At 31.8% G+C, this 22,123-nt stretch overlaps 1 protein-coding gene across 1 annotated transcript in view; it reads right to left on the bottom strand.

The window, feature by feature from the left end:
* Positions 1-12,194: 12,194 nt before the first annotated feature.
* LOC148624920 (inactive tyrosine-protein kinase 7-like) overlaps positions 12,195-22,123 on the bottom strand; it is an 83,905-nt gene continuing 73,976 nt past the window's right edge. Inside the window, exons 14-17 of the mRNA XM_088568043.1 lie at positions 19,688-19,861; positions 18,622-18,867; positions 17,294-17,526; positions 12,195-15,819 (exon numbers count right to left, since the gene is read on the bottom strand). Of these exons, the coding sequence (XP_088424169.1) occupies positions 15,229-15,819; positions 17,294-17,526; positions 18,622-18,867; positions 19,688-19,861 (1,244 nt within the window). The 3' untranslated portion in view covers positions 12,195-15,228. The remainder of the gene's footprint in view (positions 15,820-17,293; positions 17,527-18,621; positions 18,868-19,687; positions 19,862-22,123) is intronic.

Raw genomic sequence — 22,123 nt, 5'->3', positions numbered from 1 at the left:
ATCAAAAGAATGTAATCCAGGGACAAAGACCAGACATGGAAAACCGACATACACAACAAAGAATATAAAGTAACTAAAATCATCCATACAAAGTAACAAAAGTAAATGAGCAACTCGGACTCCACTAAAAACTGGGAACCTGGACCAGGTGCACCGGTAGGGTAGAGTCCTCTCCTCTGCTTTTCTAGAAACACCCGCCGAGTTGCTCATAAAAAGTCATGTCCGGGGTAGACAAACGAGGAAAGGAAAACTATGACCCGTTGAATACATCAGTTTTCATGGTGCAGATGGATACACCATAACGATCCACAAGTTCGTGAAAACTTCTGTAGTGATGACTTAAATCTTGTAGCAACATAACCCTGTTCCAGAAGCCTATTTGTTAGAGTTCTGCGTAGTTTCGGCAAGCCCTGGCATAACGTATGAGTTGTGATATGAACACTCCATACGCAGGAGCCAAAGGGATGTTGCCACAGATGAACCAAGGTTCCCTTGATTACTCTTCAATGATTATTTTTCATTTCAAACATATATCAATCCTCCGATCCCCCTTTTTTGCTAAATCGTTTTAATGGTCCCATAGACATTATTTCGACTAAGGCACCCCTATTTTGCACCTTTTAGTATCATAATGTTTTGACGACGTCCATCAGTAAAAACAAACGTACGAATAAATGGAACACGTTAAAGGTAAAAAACAAAACCGTTTACACATTAAATTACGTGTCCTCAAAATATCTACTCTCAACACAATTTTCATTCGCCATAATTGGCAGTTGGCATTTTTCTTACAAGCGATCATTACGAGCGAACAAGCTATCACGTATGGACGAGAATCATTTGAAAACGACTCAAATGATTTACAAAAAATGTTACAATCAAGCATGTTATAGAATTTGAAATGTGTCCGTTTTGAGTGCTATAAAATCTTCTTTGTGGAAATTTTGCAGTGATTTTTTTTAATGCTGATTTTATTCAACTCTTACCTTGTTTTAATACATTATTACCAAATGAAATATACTTTCGACAGAGTATGATTTACAAAAATTACAATTTTGTTTTAAAAAAGCAGGTTGTCGAGTCAGCATCCTTGTAAAGTTGTTTATTTCTCTTTCAGAAAAAAAGGTCATGTCAGACTAATACACCTGCTAGAAAGAAAATGTTCTGTCGATACGCCGTTTTCGCTTGTCTTTTAGAAAGTGATAGTATAGGCATATAAATAATCATGATTAAAAAAAAAGAATTCTATTCTAAACAAAACATACAATTATTTGAATTAAAACTGCTAATTCTGGAAGCATTTGTGCTAATGTGCATTTTGATATCAACAAGAAGTAGTATGCTCGTCCTGAAACATGCTGCTTTATTTATTTGAAAAATAAATCATTGGCGCAGATCTCAGGCCACCTCTGTCTTAATACAAATAATGGGGCGTTGATCTTGTAAAAAAGACTAGAATCCAGTTGCCCGTGTTCTTGTTAAATATTACATGTATTGAAATACAGAAAGTGATCTTAGATTTCATTTATATTTTAATTGTTGAAGAAATAGCGACCATGCGTATTTGATTAAAATATAGATTAAGGCATCTTTTAATGTCAATGTTTAGGTGTTTCTTGAAATGCAAAATACGGACGACATCCACATCATGACATTCAAAGGACAGAACAATAGCTGTTACTGGCATTAAAGAAGATCATGCAATTTTATCATTAACTTAACAACATTGTCAAACTCATCGCCTTTAAAACATTAAGGTAAAAGGTGTTATTGCGTCATGGTAAATACTTCCTGTATAAGTTTTTTCCTAGTAAAGTGGTTATGATATGTGATAGTAACACTTAAACATTTAAGCAACACGCAAAGCAAATGGCAGGTAGATAATTATCATATGATATCAGGTAAAACTCTCATTAAGGCCATAGTGATAAGGTAAATGACAATGTTTTTGTATGTTGTTCGTTGTCTCGGTTTTTTTCCTTGTCTTTTTCTCTTGCATTCAAGTTTGAAAAATAGCTTTAACCATGTTAGACTTTGATTTGACAGAAAAAAAACACATGTTCAGTTGATGATTTGAATTTTGTATTTGTTTCTATGATAGTCTGAATTTGGAGTAAAAAGTTCAGTATATATTCATTGTACTTTAGAAAATGGAAATGCCAACTTAAATAATTTATGATATCCCACAAGTCAAGGCAATCATTTCATTATACGGACACCTCAGCTAGGGAAATATTTAGAAATGCAATTACTTTTGACAAAGAAAGTCAATTTAGAAGTGACAGAAGGCTGAATGCACCTGAGAATTCTCATCAAAGAGAGTATAATCAGGTAGTCATTTATAGTTACAGGTGTGTAAGGCAAATTTCAAGGGTCACATCATGACGTCTAAAGATCAAACAGATAAGCTACCCCATGACATTAAACTTTCAGTAAGAACATTTTCCATGTGTTATCGTGATTTCGTTTATGTTGGTAGTTTATGTCTATTGCTATACATTTGAAGTTTAATAATGAGGAATTTAATCTCTAGATACAGCATTGATCAGCTCGATTTTGCTATATAATTCTTTGTGTGAATCTATATATTTAATAAGCCATAAACAAGCACGGTAAAAACATGTATATTTTTTGGTTGTATGTTTCATATGTTATAAAAAATATGCAAACCTGGAAATTTATTAAATAAAATTAGAACAATTCGACAAAGTGCTTTGAATTTACCACTGCGCGTATGTTATATCTTTATTGTTTTAATTCATGCGTTGTCCCCAGGCCTAAGCACATGTGCTCTCATAAGCTAACATATACACAGCACCATGGAAAATGAATTTATTTTTTCTAATACTGTTAATTCATAATTATGGCGTGCATAAATTACAATTTTAAAATTATTTACAAATTGTCAGATTGAGTAACTTAATTATTTAACTTTAAAAAAAATCTTAAGAACTCCATTATCTTCATGAAATATAATATAAAACAGTGTTGTAATAGACATCAACATTTGTCTCAATAACTTATTGGTAATATGCTGTTGAAAATCTCAGTATTTATTCATCAAAACTTTTTATCTTATATAATACATAGACATGTGGTTATGGTTTATTTACTTAAACTTGTTGACAAGTCGGCACATTATTTGTCTGCTACATAACATCAACAAGCGTTGGATAAACTTTGTTTGCGCCATAGATATGAGTAGATGAAAGAGATTTTCATGCAATCGACTTTATTTATATGACTTATTCTATCTATATATCATACATACAAGAACCGTATTATTCTCTTTATTTACGAAATCAAAAACTTATAAGTCATTCCGCATTGAGCCACTCACTGAAATTTACTTTAAAAATGTGTATTATTGCGTTGTATTTCGAATCTATTTTACTTATCACGATTTTGATTTTTAAATATATTGTTCCATCACAATTTTTTGTCCGAAATTATCAATCAAAAATACTGCATTCTGTAGTTAATTTGTTTTATCATAAATTCCCAAATTTATAATATCAAAGTCACTATCAAGACACTAAAACATATTTATGATGTACAATACTTCAATTTAAAAGACATTAAAGAAATTGACACTTAAAATGAAGTGGATTGTGTCACCAAAGTTTGCCTGGATCTTATTTAAAACTTAGCATATCAATTGAGCATATTGTAAGTCAAAGAAATTGAGTTCAGTAGATAATAAAAGTCTGATAGTCAGATATGTGCATTTAGGCTAGGTATTCCTTTCGTCAAACTGTAAATTTATACAGTTTAACTTTCATTTGTTGTGAAATGTCTAAAAATTTCGAAAGGTCATTTATTTTTATATTTAATATATGGAAAGAAAAGCTGATTATATGACAAATAGTTTTGGGCCGAAATTTTCAACCCAGTGGGGTTGTTGTCTCTTTGACATATACACCATACCTATTTTCGTTATATTTACTACAAAATTTACAAAAAAAAAATTCTGTTTATCTTCTGAACAAAACTGATACAATCAATGCCTACCCAAGGGTCAGAAAGGAGTTGACGGATGAAAAGCCTGGAAAACCTGGCTTTTTAATCGTGTACTTTTGAATTTATGTACGAGTCTTAATTGAAATTTGGTATACTAGTGTAAAACTAGAACCAAATTTCCCACGTGTGGGCTATGTTTATAATACCCTCTTCATTACTACAAGCACTTGCTTAGATGAAAGAATTAGTGAATGATTTTGATGACAATATCCCAAATCAAAAGGGACATACAAATATAATGTACTTTAGTTAAATGATATAATCTATAACAGAAATGTTTCTGATGGTGTACCTGATTTATTGTACTTAATTAATGTGATCTACCCCATTGATGCTGATTATGTTACTTTGAAAATTTGCAAATAGAAAAAAAACCGCAAATTAAATCTAATCATATTGTTAGCATACTATTTTGTTAGTACGTGTACAATAGAAAAAGAATGGATATAGTGAGTACAACCCCATCGGTATAAAAAAGTCAGATATTAAGTTTATTAGGAAAACTGAAAGGTCACTTATTGTTTGGATAAGGTCGATGATCTTAATGACAAAAAACCTATTTCCTTTTTCATATGTATTTACCTCCCAGCAGGTATGAATAGGGAAGAAAGTAAGATATATCATATTCAAAACATATCTGCAAATATTAGATATGGTGTAACATTGGACATTATGATCATGTGATGCAAAGGATATTACATGTACACGAAGCCTTGTTTCTATTTTTAAATATATTGACGCTATGTTTCTATTTATATGTATATTGATGCTATACTTCTAAATTTAGATCCGGATCTTAATCGTTCCGTTCCGTAATTACTCTCTGCAAATAATTGCGGAAGGGCCGCAGACGAAGCATTCGGAAATTCTCAGCATTTCTAGTTACACAGAAGAACAACCTCGGGGCCACTAGGGGGAAAAATCTGTCCGTAATTTTGACCGGATTCTAAAATTATAGTTTTACTGGTTGAAATTTTTACCATTACTTTTTTTCCTAGCCCCTAGCTTCGTACAAAAATTCTTGACTTAGTTATTGTTCTTTATTTCTTGCAATTACCCTTGTTGTATCAAACAAAATTTGTTAGCGCTATTTGGTGGTTAGAACTACTTTGAGTCGCGTATGACTGCAATTCCGGCACATTTTCCAAGAAGAAATTTCTGCATCCGAGGTTATTTTTTAGCGTAGCGGAAATGGCCGAGTAGTTCTGAATGCAGACGAATCGGAGAAAAAGAAAATACATTATCTACATATGTAAGAGTAATCAAGGGAACAAGGTTATAGCGGTAATCAAAAGAATGTAATCCAGGGCCAAAAACCAGACATGGAAAGCAGACATACACAATAAAGAACATAGAGTAACTAAAATCATACATACAAAGTAACAAAAGCAAATGAGCAACTCGGACTCTGGGTGTATGGACCAAGTGCACCGGTAGAGTAAGCGTAGGAGTAAAATGTTCCTCAAAATGTTTTATTTGGGACTCAACTATTTTTTAAGAATCTTGGGCTTTCTTGTCTACTTTCTCATGTTTTATCCATTTTTTACATTGAATATTTCGGATAACCGATATCCTTCTTCAGCATAAAACTAATAAAGTTCATGATCAAAACATAGATTCAGACGCTGAATCATGCACGCTTTAGGTGATTGTACCTTTATCAAAGGCAAACATAAGCAAAAACTAGAAATGAATTAACTGCGGAAAACAATTAAGAAAAGTCAAAATATAGTAGTACGGCGTATTGATGTATAGCATGTAGTGCTTCTCCAGCTTAGACCAATACCTAAAGATTATTTATCTCGTTTATTCCATCTGGAGAGGTTGTTTGTAATTTATTTATCCAAAGGCTTTCTCGAGACATTCTTTTACATTTTGACCAGTTCTTTTTATATTCTACGATTGTAACAACAATGTTGTGGAGATCATCCTGGGTGTGTCCGGCAGATCTAAGATGGGGACTTAGAGGGGGTTTGGTTTACATTTGTATTCACTACGATGACCATACATACACCTGTTGAAAAGTTGTTCTGTTTCGCCAACGTACTGCATACCACATCGGCACTGGAGAAGGTATATGGTGTTTTCAGTTTTACAAGTCACATTGCAAAAAATGGCATTTTCCTATCCAGTGCAGTTGCTTTTAAAAGTTTGGGTGTGCAGTATCTGGGTACAGGTCTTACATCTCCACATGGTTGACACTGGCCCGTTGAATTTTGTTTGGGCTGAGATGAAATCTCTGTTCTTACCAGGGCATCTCTTAGACTCCTAGGTCTACGGAATGCCAGAACCGGTGCCACAGAGAAGAGTTGGAGAGCTTAGGGTGTTTTTGAATGGCTTCCCAGTTCGAATGAAGTAGCTGCGAGACTTTCTCGAAGAATGGATGGTTTGTACTCGAGGAGATCATTACGGCTGATGTTGTTAGCAAGTTCAAATCCCCGATCTACGTCTGTTGATTTGTAGCCACGCGATAACAGTTCATATAGACGTTTTTTGGGGTGTCGTGAGATGAGCAAATGTGCCGAATTCGAAGTGCCTGGCTGTATGGTATGCTTTTAGTACTATGTTTGGTGACAACTATTGGGAGACAAGTATTGGTGACTATCAGTTGTTTTGCTGTGAAGATCCATTGACATTTTCCCGTCTCTTCCAGACGTAGTAGTAGTATCCAAAAATGTGATTTTAGTGTCAGAAATTTCATAAGGAATCTGATTGATGGATGAGCGTTGTTGGCATGTGTGACAAAATTGTATAAATTTCGTTTAAACCCAGTCCATTTCATGTCGACATTATCTTATATACATTCTCATCCAATCTAAAGAATACAAGAAATACTCAAAAATTACTTCTTACAATTTCTGTTAAAAATGTGATCAGTGATTATATAAAAAATGAATTAAAAACACGACGACGAATGAAGACAACAACATCGACGACACGAACATTTGCATAACTGAGCCAATAAAACCGTAATAAATGTATTATTAATACAAATAATTATACTGAACAACTGTTTGAACGCTCTAAACCTAGGTAACAATGAACAGTGTAGTTGTTTAGTGTACCTTTTCAGACAGAAGCCATTTTCAAAATGTTAATTCAAGTATCCAACTCGAATGGAATAATATCTCTTAACCATTAAAGTTGCATTTTTTAAGATAGAAATGTCCATCAAAAGAATAAATGTAGGATGCGATTAAGATTTGTTACCGTAAAATCTTATGATTTATGATATTTTGACCAACTGTTAAAACATTAAAACTAAATTTATGATAAGTAATAAAATGCAATATACAGAACATTAAAGGCACTGGCACTTGCATTGGAGTGGGTTGTGTCACCACGAGTTGTTTGGTCTCCTTTTCATATTTTGCATTTCGACGGTGCATGTTAAAAATCAAAGAGATTTTGATTTAGCTTCACTCTGTAACTGAAAATTATTAGTCTCTCGTTAAAAACAAATGCACTATCATGTAAACTGAATTCTTTGATTAAACTTTCTACACTTTGATAAAAAGTGAAATTAGAAAGAAACCATACTACGTCATAGTTATGTTTAATGAGAACATGAATTATTTATGATAAATATTAAACTGTTGCCTGGATTTAAACTGCTAGTAGTTGATACGGTTTCATGGTAGATATGAAGAAAGTAAAATAACTCAATTATGTGATGCATTTTGTTTTGCAAATACGTGAACACTAAATGTTTTCCAATAGTATAGCTAACCATTATTTTTGCCTTTTAAAAGCTTAGGAAGAAATCAAGACAATTGTAACGTGCTGTCACGTTATAAGAAATATCACTATACAATGTATTTTATTTTTACTGTTGGTTCATTTTTCTCTGATGTTATATAAAATATATATCCTTATCCCGGATTCGTTTAATAGCTATATGTTCTTTTCATTTTAGAGACCGTACTTTTCACAAACAGCATCTTCCATTACCTAGATCAAATGTTATTGTTATCACATTTTTATGATATTTGTAACATAAAATATGCTGAAATTTAAATATTTACCAGTGGTAAAGGCAACACAAACACATTTTTGAGCATTTTCAGGGATTTTTTTCTTATCTAATTAACGCCGGGTGATGTAAATTGAATAACGCATGCTGGTCATTGTTAGTAGATGGAAAGCATTCATTTGTTTATAAAAATTCTTGAGCATACTAGTAATGTATTACTTGATACGTGACATTGTTCTTATAACATTTATGACTAAATTACAAATATTTACGCTCAGTAGTAGACCATAAACAATTTTCAGCCATAAATTAAAGCTGGTTATAGTTGACCACTTCTCCTTGTGGGTGAAAGGTCCTTCAACCTCCAAATTAGCGGAAGAATGTTTCACCTGCCCTCTGTCACATTTTATAGTCGAGTAATTTGTCTGAGTATCCAATTCGCCCCCTATAAATTAAATCTCTAATCGGGCATGAGATATGAAGTATTACTTTTCCTGTTCTTTTTTGCAAAATAATTCAGCAGTTAAATTAATACCTAAATATGAGTAAGGGAATGTATATTTTGAAAGGAAAACAGAAAACTGACGAGTTTCATTCAGATTTTTATTATGTAAATTTTATGTCCTACTGATTTTAATGTATTGAAACTGTCATCTAATTGAAAGGATATAGAAAATATGCAAATGGTAAGCTGATAAAAATCTCTAGATAACTATCACGATTCAACTGTCGGATTGTCCTTTGTCAAAGTGGCAAGCTCCTATGTCCAAGATAAAGAATAAGACAAATCTGACATTGTCATTAAAATATGACAGCAATGATAATTTGAGTTGCATTAAGATCTCTTGAATTAGTGTATGAGGAAATGATATCTCATATGAAACTCTGCATCAAATTTACTTCGTGATTATCAAAACTATTCATATAAAACTAACTTTAATTGACTTGTTTAATATTTAATAATATCTTACTATAAAAGCCATTTTAACCGGTTGAAAATGAATAACGTTTCTGATGTTTGATATCGCGATATGTGTTTTGTAGATTGAACTAAAATCTAAAGTAGGTATAATTCGCTAATAAATTTGGACAAACCCGACACTTAATGTAACATTTACATCCATTTAACATAAGAAATCATGGTTATAATTCATCATGTTAATTTCTGTATTTTCGAAAATTTTAATTCGTCTCTCTCCATCAGAACTTTGTATCATTGTTCTTAAACTGGCTTCTTTTGATATTAAGTCAAGAAGGATGGGAAAAATGTTATTTGCAGCCAACGGCCTCCATAAATTTCAGAATTATTCTCTCTCTAATAGTGTGTTGCACTAGCCCACCCAAATGAAACAATTACATCAAGGTAACCTGCCATATTAAGACTGACAATGTTATCGTCTTGTTGTACCTAACATCCACACACACACACAATTGAAATGGCTTTTTGTTTAGGGGTTGAGATATGAGGTTAGACAAGCCAAATCTACATTGAAAGTTATTGGCCTAGAAATGCCTAAGGAAAGGAGAATCAGTATTCATTTATAGGACATTAAACCACAACGTTACACGGTAAAGATATATCCCATTTTATGGTGTTTGTAAAATACCCGCAGATCGTATTTAGAGCCATAAACGGGGGATTATTTCGCCATTTCCCTTTACAGTATAAGTGAACCTAGTCATTAATGTTCCTACCTACAGCAACCTTCCTAAATCTCATCAACTGTCATTCAAGTTTTATAAAAAGAAAGCCATTACGGTTCACCATATATCTATGGTTCACCGTACACATTGATCCAAAGACGGCTCTAGAATTAGTTCAGCAAGATATGGGCAAAACGAAATCGTTTATAAACACACAATAAGTCTGCAATACTACGTATGTTGTGAACATCTTTCATGCCATTTTAAGATTTATGACAGTGTAAAATCTTCAAAATATCTTTAGAATCCTGGCAATGTAATTATAATCGTAAGGACCGGAAACCTTTAAATAATATTGCTATGTAAGTTTTTGCTTAAATGAAATATTTTCAGAAGAGGTTTTTGTACATTAAAGCATCACCGAGAAAATCTGCAAGAATTTAAATCGCAAATTCTCATCATTCACTTTTGACTAATTAATCCTTTCAAATGTTGATGACAGAAATCTGGCCGTATCTTCAATTTATTTATAAAGCAACCACCGAACATTCAATACTGAATGAACACACCTGTTGCAAAATTCTTTGTTTTTCTTTTCATTAGTTCACCTCTAATATTATTGGTAGTAACTACTCTACATAGTCCAGATACTTAGGAGAGCTTCCATCAATCAATGTCTAGTTGTGGTCAGTATGACCATCTGGTTCGGTACGATAATGAGATTTAATTAGTGCCTTCTTATTGTACCTTTTTATGTCTTCAGGTCGCACAGTGAGAGTTACTCATTTATGTTCAGTTTTCAGGGTTCAATTTAGTTGCATCAATCATTTATAATTTGCTGTATTTGTCATGATTTCCCTTTCTATCTGGTCCGCATTCATTTTCAAATTAAACTTGTTATATATTAATCTTTTGAAAAGGAAATTCCGTCAAAAGCACACTCATTTTGATAATCAACTTGTCCATATTATCCATTAAGCATGTTTTATTTTAGTGACTCTTTCAGTTGTCCATTACTGCACAGCTTTCATTTCAGAAAACAATGTAAGCATATAACAAGCACAATAGAACAAGTAAATATGTAAGTAGTTAAAAAATATTGGACCGATTTTATCCACTCATTGTCAGAACACAGATGCTTTGTTCTGAATGATTCAGTGTTAGACGTCCAATAACTTCGTAGAATTGTTTTTCATTTGCTTGCCTATTATGTTGTTATGAGACCTGACTATGTTCTTTGATGTAGGATTTAGCTCAGTTCGTTGATGTAGAACTTAGCTTAGTGCGTTGATATTACATGTATACTAAGTTCATTGTGTTAATGCATGTCTTGGCTCAGTGTGTTAAAATATAACATAGCTCAGTTTGTTAAGATATTACTAAGCTCGGAGTGTTTTTAAAATGTCTGATATAACATAGGAAGTTGATGTAGGACTTCACGTGATGACTTAAGTCTAGTGTGTTGTAGAACTTGATTTAGTGCATTGATGAAGGACTTGGTCTGGTATGTTGTATTACTTTGATCAGTTTGTTGATGTGGGACTTGGTCTAGTGTGTTGATGTGGGACCTGGTCTGGTGCGTTGGTGTGTTACTTTGATCAGTGTGTTGCTGTACGACTTGGTTCAGTGTAATGATGTATGATTTGGATCAGTGCGTTGATGTTTGGCTTTGCTCTATGCGTTAATGTATGTCTTCACCAACGTTGTAGGAGTATGACTTGGCTTTGATTGACCAAGTTTTTTTAGTTTTTTGGTGTGTTACTTGGCGCAGTGCAGGGTCAGGCTTAATAATGGGTCTTTAAATTCTTTGTTCGTGTCTAAATAATTTACAGCATTGTTTTCTTTGATTAAAACTGCGTGTACTGATGTTTGTCTATACATTGTTTAGATCATTATACGTTTTATAAATTTATTTCAACATCAGAGAGTTTGAAATGGCTATATTATCGTCAGGTATTAACTGATATTCCACTGGGGTAATGCAAAAATTAAATCCTAGATACGATATCGTGTTACATGTTCGAAAGATAATCACAAAATATTTAGTGTGTGCGGGAGAAATTTGGAGAACGGTCTTTATGAAAACGAGTAAAATGCCAATACTATGTGATGAACACCACATGGAAAATTCAAGTCTGCCTAAGATAGAAAACATGTGTAAAATATCATGGGCAAGTAAGCAGTTTAGGCTTAACCGTGACACCAAAAAGGTCAAAACAAGGTTACCTAAATAGCTATAGCGAGCTATGAACAGCTAATTTTCAACGGATATGATTCTTTCTGTATGACGTATGACTACAAAGGCTCGACCCAGATGAAGCAATATAAAGAAATGTAAGACTGTACCTAGCAAATATTGCTGTCTACGTCGTTAAATTTTAAATCTTAATTTCTGCACTCTTGTCTTAATGTGACCACTTGAATATTGGCAAAAATTCATTTTACATGTTTAAGACAAAACTTTCTTGCAATCCTTTATATTTACGGATGTATCTATTGGTAAAACGTCGCAGTTAACCACAGAAGCAACATTGGCAAAACACAAAAGAACAATTGATTATATTATATTCTTTTTCTTTCAAATAAGCATCGTCAATCTAATTGCATAGTTTAATAATCATTCATTCGTTACTCAGTAATAACTTTCAAACTCATCCATCACTTTCATATTCCAAGAGTTCGATACAACTACTGAAAATATATCTTTTTTCTGAAACTTTAGTGGGTAAATTATATTATAAATTATTTGTATAAAAGAAATCATACAGGCTATTTTCCTTTTACAATAGTTCAAGTCTCAATAAATGTTAATTGTAAGAAAGTTGAAAAAGCAATAAAATTTTAGCAATACTCTTAAGTCGATGCATTACACAATAATTTTTGTTGTATAATCAATTCATATGTATATGGGACTTTTTGATATCTTTGGAGCATATAACACATGTTTTAAACATTGATGGAAATATCGACTTTAATAAAAAAAAAGAACCTTTTCTAGAAAGAGACTAAATTGCTCTTGTGAAGTAGAAATGCTACTTGTACAAGCAAAAGTTTTTTTTTGGAGGGTTTAAGTGGTCAATAATTTTATTATCCCATACTTTATTAAAAGTACAATTTCAAAATCTTCCTGTTTTATTTTTTTCAAGCATTGTAGTGAAAGCATTTTCTTCTGGAATTGGTAGTTGTATATCAAATGGAAGCATCCTTGGTTAAAGCTCAGCTAAAACATAAGCACATTTCTTGATAATGCTAGGATTGTCAACTTTCAGCAAAAATTACAATTTTAAACAATATGCCATTACAAAAATTCATAACGCTTTGTGATTATCACCATCTTTTAACCAAGCCTCTTTCGTCTTTCATACAATAATAAAAAAAAATGTACTACAATGTTTATAAGATGAATCTGTAATGAAATTTCAGTAAATCTTTTATGATAATATATACAGTGTCATATGAGAAATGGAATGCAGAATCAAATGAGAAGAGTTGATAATGATATAAGTATCATTGATAAGTACAAACTTTACCAAGTGCCTGGGCAACACTACATTTCATGTATTTCTTGCCCATGCCATTTTCCTGGGTATATAACCATGGGCAAAGTTATCAGAAAACTTAAGTAATGCTTATGGTTTTCATAACATACACGTTTAGTAAATCTTATAGGCCTCCTATGTCACAGACAAAAACAATTAAACTGCATTTTGCGGTCAAGCCTAATATTATTTATCATTCCACATTTTTTTATGTATGAATTTCATATTAATTAACACTTATCATTAACTCCACTCGATTTCTCTTTGATTCATGTTTATCAGAGATGTTTCCATTAAGTCTGCACCCCCAGGCAAGACAGAAATGAAAATTCAATTTAATGTCAAGGGTTGCACATGACACTATCAGTTTTGGTAGCTTACAATATACTTTCAGAGTCTGAGAATATCTAGAAATCACCAAAAAAAAAAACTTTAAAAGTTATGAATAATACAACATTCTCCTTGCGTCCTAACACACACACATCAGAATATCATAAAGTGGCTAATATCTAGGGGTGTACTTATTTTGACATTATTTCAGTGGTCTCTCTGAAAACACCAAAATAAATCTCAGAAATATTTACACTTAATGCTTAGTACTTAGTACACCACTTAAAATCTGCAAAACATTTCTGGATATCATTTGGCCTCAATTTTACACCCATAAAAAACACTATATGGTATTCTATAGAGACAATCTCAAGCTCACAATTGCAGTCCTTTCTCAAGTCATCTAACATTGACATAAACAAATCTAAAACGCTACAAGACAGTACAATATTAGTATGATATCACTCATGACAACTTTGTTGTCAGTTCTACAAAAAAATATGTATATCTGATTTGTTTTTGTTGTTCACATTTTTTCTTCCTTGAAACTTTTCTTTAACCAGGCACGGATCCATGGACTGGCATACCGGGTGAACGCCCCCCTAAATCCGTAAGAAAAAAGTTTTTTACCACAAGTTTCACTCCCCCAAAACTCAAATCCTGGATCCGCCCGTTAACATAGGAATCAAAAGCATGAAAATTTGAGCCATCATAAAAAAACTGTAACTTGGTATAAATAGGATATAACTGTAATGGAATATAAGTGTTCTTCACTATGAAAAAGAAAAGAATATAAATCATTAAAAACTATAAATGAGTGGTTTTGAATTGATTTTAAAAAATGATAAGGACTAACTAAGCAGGAATTATACTTTCAATATGTCTAACTTCTTGGCTTAAATTACTTCCAACAGTAAGATTTTGAAGTCTTGAATAATACAAATACTTTCATACAAATCAAGAAAAACAAAAACAAATCATGAAAAGAAACTTCTCGTTCAGGGAAAACACGATTAAGTAGAAATGGCGGAGAAAAAAAAACAAAGAAAAATGTACTAGCAATAAAAAATATCTTTGATACAACAGAAAAATCGTAGTTTACTACTAGGATAAAAAGATTACGCCAGCATAGCTGAATATCTAAAGTAGTTGTAAATAAATGTTTTAAAACCTGTATAGAAAATGATTTTATTAGATTAAAAATTGCACATTTTTCTTTGCAATTCTCAAGTTTTTGCAAGTAACTGTGGTCTTACCACATAATAATTAAAATTTGAAATGATATCTTTTTCTTGTTTCTCTAATAGCACAGGCCTAACCATAATTATAAATCGTACAAATACCAAAAGAAAAAAAAACATTTAATATTCTGAACTTCTTCTTACACAATCATCGCATTTTTACTGGAAAAAGTATTGTAAGCAAAGAGAATTTGTCAGCCAAATAATAAATTGTACTTTTTGTTCAGATCATTGATTTTTTAATTGACAGATGACACCTTACTAGCATAGTGATACATTTTTTCAACTGGATTGTTTCAGAAATGTTTTGCCTTTTACAAAATGTAAACATATATGCACATATAGCTTGAAATAACTTCAATTAAACAAAATAACTACATATTAAAACATACTTGGACTTTCTTAATGATACTGATAGTACAATAGACACATGTATAAAATACAAAAATAAATACTATTACAAAACTGACATGGATTTCAGTCAAACTGGAGCAGTAGATTGCAGCTTCAATATATAATCTCCAAAGAAAGAGCATATTTCACTGAATAATGGTCTTTCTTTTGGGTTAATTGCTGTACACTTTGTAACAAGGTCAATAATTTCTGGCGGACACATGTCAACCATCGTCAATTTCAAATCTTCTATTTTTAAATGTTTAAACACTTCATCATCACTTTGTGAAGTATATGGCAAGTCTCCAAGATGAAACACTTCCCATACAAATATACCAAAAGCCCATATGTCACTTTTCACAGAAAAGTCACCTTCGAATACTGCTTCTGGTGGCATCCATCTCAACGGAATCAAGTTCTGAGCATATGGGTAATATTCACCAGAATAAACATCCCGACACAAGGAAAGACTGGTTATTTTTAGCTCCAGTCGAGAAGTCAGTAGAATATTTCTCGTTGCAATATCTCGATGTATATAACGATGGTTTGATAAATGTTCCAACCCGGATGCCACTTGGTGGCACATGTTGGTTTTTTGTACAACTGTTAACGGTGGTACTCTTGGAAACTGTCCATTCATTCCCCCTCTTGTAGCATATAAGAACTGCTTTAAATCTCCCTGGAAAATATAAAAATAAATTCAATCAGTAACATTTCACTGAAGTGTTTTACCAAATTTTTTGTAGAGACAAGAATGATGAGATACAGAAGGAACTTTCCTCATACTGGACAATAACACTATTAGTCTTTACTGCAATGTTTCTATAAAGTTTTCTATTAAATGATTTATCATTTTTCTTAACTGTTGGCCTTTGAAATGAATGCAAAATTATCAAGGTCTTTTATGCAAGAAAGGAAGGAAAGCAGGGCCAAAGTGTTATATACTGTCAGTGACTATGTATCATTAATAAAGATTCTGTCAATGTATTTTTGCTCAAATAGAACAATTGCAGCATAAATTAGTAATAAATTGGGCCAAGGTTCTTAAATTACAAAAAAAAAAGAAATTACTTTTTACAGCAGTCTTCAGAATTTGAAATGAGAAATTAATGTGAAGAAAGTGCTTACAAGACCATTGTCAATATTTTAAAGATTAACGGATCCAAAAATATTTTGAATAGATACAAATTACATGTTAGAGAAATGATTAATTTCCAAAAGCAAAAACAACATCAATTTTGAATTTTTCCAAAAATTTTAAAACAAATTTTGCCTACAAAAATAATTTGCTAAATGGCATTTCCGCCCAAAAGGTAAATACAAAAGGATTGATATAAAACTACTCCTGTTTTTCACTTCGTTGATTGAGAACCACACAAGCAACTAAAGTCTAGAACTACATCAAAAAAAAGCTTCTGACATTAGTGATCAGATCCTGTCATGTCAAACGTTTTTGTGAGGCAGGTTTCTAAACTATAATTACATAATTGCAGATCTTGCATGTTTATATGATGTTGTCATGAACAATTTCCATCGCAGAAAACCAACAAGTGCCAAGGAGAATCCCATAAAAACCCTACAGCTGCACAGTTTCACAATCAATTGACAAGCATGTAAAATCATGTTATCTTTGTTAGAAGGTTACAATTTCCATATTTATAGTATATCTGGAACTGTTTTACGTGTCTAACTTTAACGATGTTGGAGGGGAGTTAGATTCTAAGCCTAATAGCATGCATTTCATTTGATAAATTCAAGAAATATCTAAATGCAAAAAAATTACAGTTTATAACACAGTAAATGTATTTAATTTTTTTACAATTAAATTTTTAACCCTATATACGATAACTGATATCAGATGCTGAGCTAGATTTTTTTTTTAGATCAGATCAAGATAATTTGTTGATGCAAGTAGCTGTGAGCTAACATAAGTGTGCCATACCCGAATATGTATATTTGAATGAGCAATGAAATATAACTCCTGACATTACAGATTTTTCTTCTTCATGGAATAAAGAGCCTAACAAAATAACTGTTTCCCCAATTTTTTTGGAGATGATTCTATGTCTACTAAATTTTTAATTTCATGACTTTTACGCATATTGAGTTTAATACTGGATTGTAAAACACCAATAGAAGCATGCATTTCTTACCCAGTCACAATATTCTGTGATGACAAAATGTGGGTCCATTTCTTTACAAACACCTAAGACTTTAGCTATACATGGATGGTCCAATTTAGAATACATGTCCAACTCCTGTCGGAACTCATAATACAAATGCTCATCTTTGGCTAAAAGTGATTTGACCACTACTAAAGTCTCTGGTTCATAGTCCTTTATGCCTCTGGCTTTGGCAAGGAAAACATCACCAAACAGACCCTTTCCTGCAATAAACATGTATGTCATTATGTTTCAGTGACAAAAAATATGGGTTTAAAAAATTAAAAAAAAAAAAAAAAAAAAAATCCTAAAAATCTTGAATACAGCAAAACAACTGAGATTGGTTTCACAAAAATCTGTCATTGATTTTTTTTCCTTAAATCATTCCACAGCCTTATGTTTCACCCAACAGATGACCTCTACAATTTTATGAAATCCTCAATTAAATATTTTTTGCAAAAGTTAGCATGGAATTTATAATGATATAATAAAAATCTCTGAATGGAAAAATGCTGTTGGACTTTAGGGTTTACTGAGTTTCAAATATTGTAAATACATGTTATTTAGTTTCTCAACAGAAGGTTTTAAAGTACCTGAAACCCTAATACAAACAAAAAAAGATAATTACTGCACTCTTCTGTAGAAAAACATCTAATAACCAGACAAAACAAAAACAACAATGTACAAATATAAAATAGCTTTTAAGTTGAAAAATGCAAACAACTGCTTTGTTTTATCTCATACATTATGTGCCATTAGAAATAGATATTTTTTGTGTTCTATTTAAGACAAACAAACAAATATAAGTCTAGCTGGCAACAAAGAAATTCCCCTTCTGATGCACTCAGTAAAAGGTTACATTTTGTTACATAGAGCTGCAATGAGAATGTGACAGTAGTATAATGTAACTCTACCTATTGGTTTTCATTAGCATGTTTCTTTTTTACTACATTGTATTCTACAAAGTAAATTAAAATACACAGTAGTACAAAATTAAGCTTGATCCCTTTGTATGATTTTAAATTGCCTGTTCCTCTTAGAATAGAAAATTCAGTCACCCTCAAACACAGTCTTAGGGTCCCTGTTTCCAAATGTTCAATACTTGAGACTTTCTACCAAACATTTTGTATGCAACTCCTAATAATAATCATATTGATCATTTTTGTCAAAATAAAATTCTGACAGCAAAATGACTTTTGAGTCTTACTTGAAGGTGTGTTTACACTTATTGAAGACCTTTTGGTGATCTCAGTAAGTATTTACTATTTTATTGGGGCTATATGATATATAATGTGTCACAATTGATTCTGTAAACCTACCCAGCATGCCAATGGTTGCCAGATCATGTCTAGGGAAGACAAGCCTGTCATAACTCCCTCTACGACTTTTCTGTGATTGTGAAGTTGTTGATTGTGACTGTGATGAATGTGATGGGTGTGAACTGAGTCCTGACACATGTGACCTATTGTCGCTATCACTACGTAATTGTCCTCTTGATTCACTATCACGATCTTTGACCAGTAATTCATGCTGCTCCCTATTGACATCACCATTCTCAGATTTAGCTAATAATAGAAAAAGCAACTAAAATCTTTGGTCAGTTTTTTTTTTTTTTTTTTTTTTTGCGTAAATAATTAACTATAGCAAATATTTAATTGTTGCTATTATGGCATTCATAGCCAAATCTTAAAACTTTTCAACTTTCTCTAGAAAGTTACAAAGCAAAACATGCATTCTGTCATTTATGAATATGATGGGGACACAGGGGGTTTAGAGGTCAAAAGGTGTTGTTATTAATTCAGTGAGCATTAATCAGTGTTTATCTAGTTTTATATGACTGTTTAATACCAGTTTTGAACATAAAAAATGCATCATTATTGGAAAATTTGAGAATTTTTCTTTTCTATTTCATTGTTACTGTTTCATGTACCATTTGGCTTAGTTGTGTACTTCTCAATAGTAAGGTACCATTTGTAAATTTTGGTTGATAATGAGAAAGCCAGTATAGGATTAGTAAGTCTCATTTTAGTTTCATTTTTCTTTCTGAAATTACCAATGTAGGACATAGTGAAATTCGAAGACCGATCTGCATTTTATTATTTACTTCCAGGACCTTGAAACAATGCATTACGATGCAAAATCTTCTATTTCATGCTTTTTGTAACATTTTTAATTTTTATCCAGTAGAACTAGATATTTGTCATTTTTAGCGATATTCTAAACAAAAGCAAGTTTTGCTTTTAATACTGAACTCTTCACTCTACAAGTAATAATCCTTACACATTTAAATTGTAGACAAGACAACAAAACCAAACATTGATTTGCATTGAGAAAAAAGAAAATTCTTTTGTCTCTGGAGAAGGTTTATTCACTTAAATATCATACCAAATGATTTAGCGACTCTCTTCCTCTTCATAAACAGTCTGTAGCTAAAATATGCAGTTAAAGCAATAACTAACGCAAAGTAAGCTCCAGCACTACACACAGCAATAATGATTGTCTTCACCATATCAATACCCTCTTCATCTTCTACCCCTTCTTTATCAACCTCAGAGGGCACTGAAATAAAATTACCAGCATTAAATATTTATATAGAATACCATTGGCATCATGGCATACTTTAAAAGTTGGACAGGCATTATCAGCCTGACATGATCTGGTCTGGCTATAAGAGTTTAGAATATGTCCAAATGTCATAAGTTCCAAAAAATATTTGTGTGAATTGAAACATACGTCTTGATATACTGTTACATTCAGTGTTTTTTGTTAAGTATTTTTAATGGCTTTGCTATATTGTTGCATAATAACATATCAAGACTTATATACATGTAAATAAAATGAACATAAAAATCTCATTAATGCCATAAAATTTGTACTTATGATATACAATTGTAAAAATTTTAGTTCTCACAAAAGTTACTAATGACATTCTGTATTTATACAAATGTGTGAAATAAACCAAAAACATTCTTCCTCTTGATGAAAGTGACTAAATGCGTACCCTTTTCTTTCAACAATATAAACATTATTATGCGGATTACACTTATTTCCCTGAAGTTATGTCAGATTAATCCAATGCAATAGAAATACAGGTCTAAGTATGTGACATTGTCAAAAACAACATTTACATAAATCAACACTATCATTTTCTTAACTATGGAAGGTAAATAATAATTTTGTCAGGAAAAATGAAGCTATATGAAAAATGCCATATTGAGCATTTTTAAGTTAATAATTTTCAAAATTAATGAAAATATTACATAGATTTCTAGTTCAGTCAACAGATAAGTTAACTTATAGCAGTGGATTAATAGAACTCATAGAAAAGAAATCTTCATTGAATACTAGCATTGATGTATATAACCCAAAAACTTGGTATATACAACTATGATAGCACTTGATTAAAAGTTCACAAAGTACAATACCATCATTACATGTATATCTCAACAATATTTCAGCATTTTGCATGCAAAACCATCAAATATGCAAAGCATGATTCCTCACAAGCAGAAAATCAATTTCTTTATTGCAAAACAAGAGGTATTTCTTATTTAAAAATATTTTTCACTAGTTGAAAGGATGAAATAAAAGGAACAGAATTTGTTTAAATTTTGCAAGATTTCCTTATCTTTTATCTGTAGTACAGGAGAATAAAATCAAGATGTGTTTTAGTTTGTTTGGTATAAATTTATAGAAAGATATTGAAAAACTAATAGGGTTAATTTAGAAAATTAAGTACAGCAAATAAAACACATCTAACATTCATCATCATGACAAAACTCATAGGCTTTAATAGCAAACCCTAATCAACATTAAATCTTCCAACATCTTAGTTCTTATTGCTCTGAGAAGACCAACCAACATCCCATTAGCATTTGAGAGGTAAACATATATACATGGAGATTCTAGTGAAAAAATAATACTCTTCAGGATTTTTAAAGGCTACCATGCATTCATGTTGACAACTGACATAACCTCCAATTGGATTTTTCTACACCTTATAACAAATAGTTAAGATTGTAGATTTAATTATGATAGAGTTGCTTTAATACATATTTTATTCACATCACAATGCATACATGATGGATTTGCATCAGCAAAAGCCAAACAAAGGAAAAAAAAATTATGAAATATAATTTTTTTATTGTTATTATCATGAGCCACCATTACAATACAAAATTGGCATATCAGCCATGCAACACAATTTGCACTTTTGACTTATCCTTAAAATGAACGGAATGTTGAAGATGACATTAGAATTGGGAATGTATTCTGGTCCATGATACAAAAACGTGATAAATCCCGATAATAATCGTCAAATAATGTCCTGATAAACAATGGCCACATCCATTTCTATATCTCCGCCAGTCTTGATTAGAAGCTACAAAAATGGCATGATGGGTAATAAACAGCGGAATAATGGCATAGAAAAACCTAATTTAGACATTATTTTCATTCTCTGATTAAATCCTGATAAATTTGAATCATACATCAGGCAGGTTTAAAGTTTTAATTCTCTGGATAACATATTTCACTATGAAAAAGCGTTACTTTGATTTATACAATGTTAATTGATTTTCAGGGCCCTTAGGCTATTCAAATGTTACCAATTTAGAATGAATTTAAAAGTCCTTTATTTGCAACCAGTGTCAAGAACCTAGATAGTTGCTGTGCACCAACAGCATTTTCGTGTCGAAATTGTCATCGTAAATCTACTCCACACTTGCTGCAGTTGACAAATGCAATAGAAAAGATATTGCACTTGTACAAAGAGACTATGGCATATATTAATCTGTCGAAATTTTATAAAGAGGTCCAATT

This window comes from Perna viridis, chromosome 2 (assembly GCF_037379345.1).
Source record: "Perna viridis isolate PV_CMFRI_1.1 ecotype Kerala chromosome 2, ASM3737934v1, whole genome shotgun sequence".
Lineage (NCBI taxonomy): Eukaryota > Metazoa > Mollusca > Bivalvia > Mytilida > Mytilidae > Perna > Perna viridis.
This window is presented reverse-complemented; position numbering and strand designations above follow the sequence as displayed.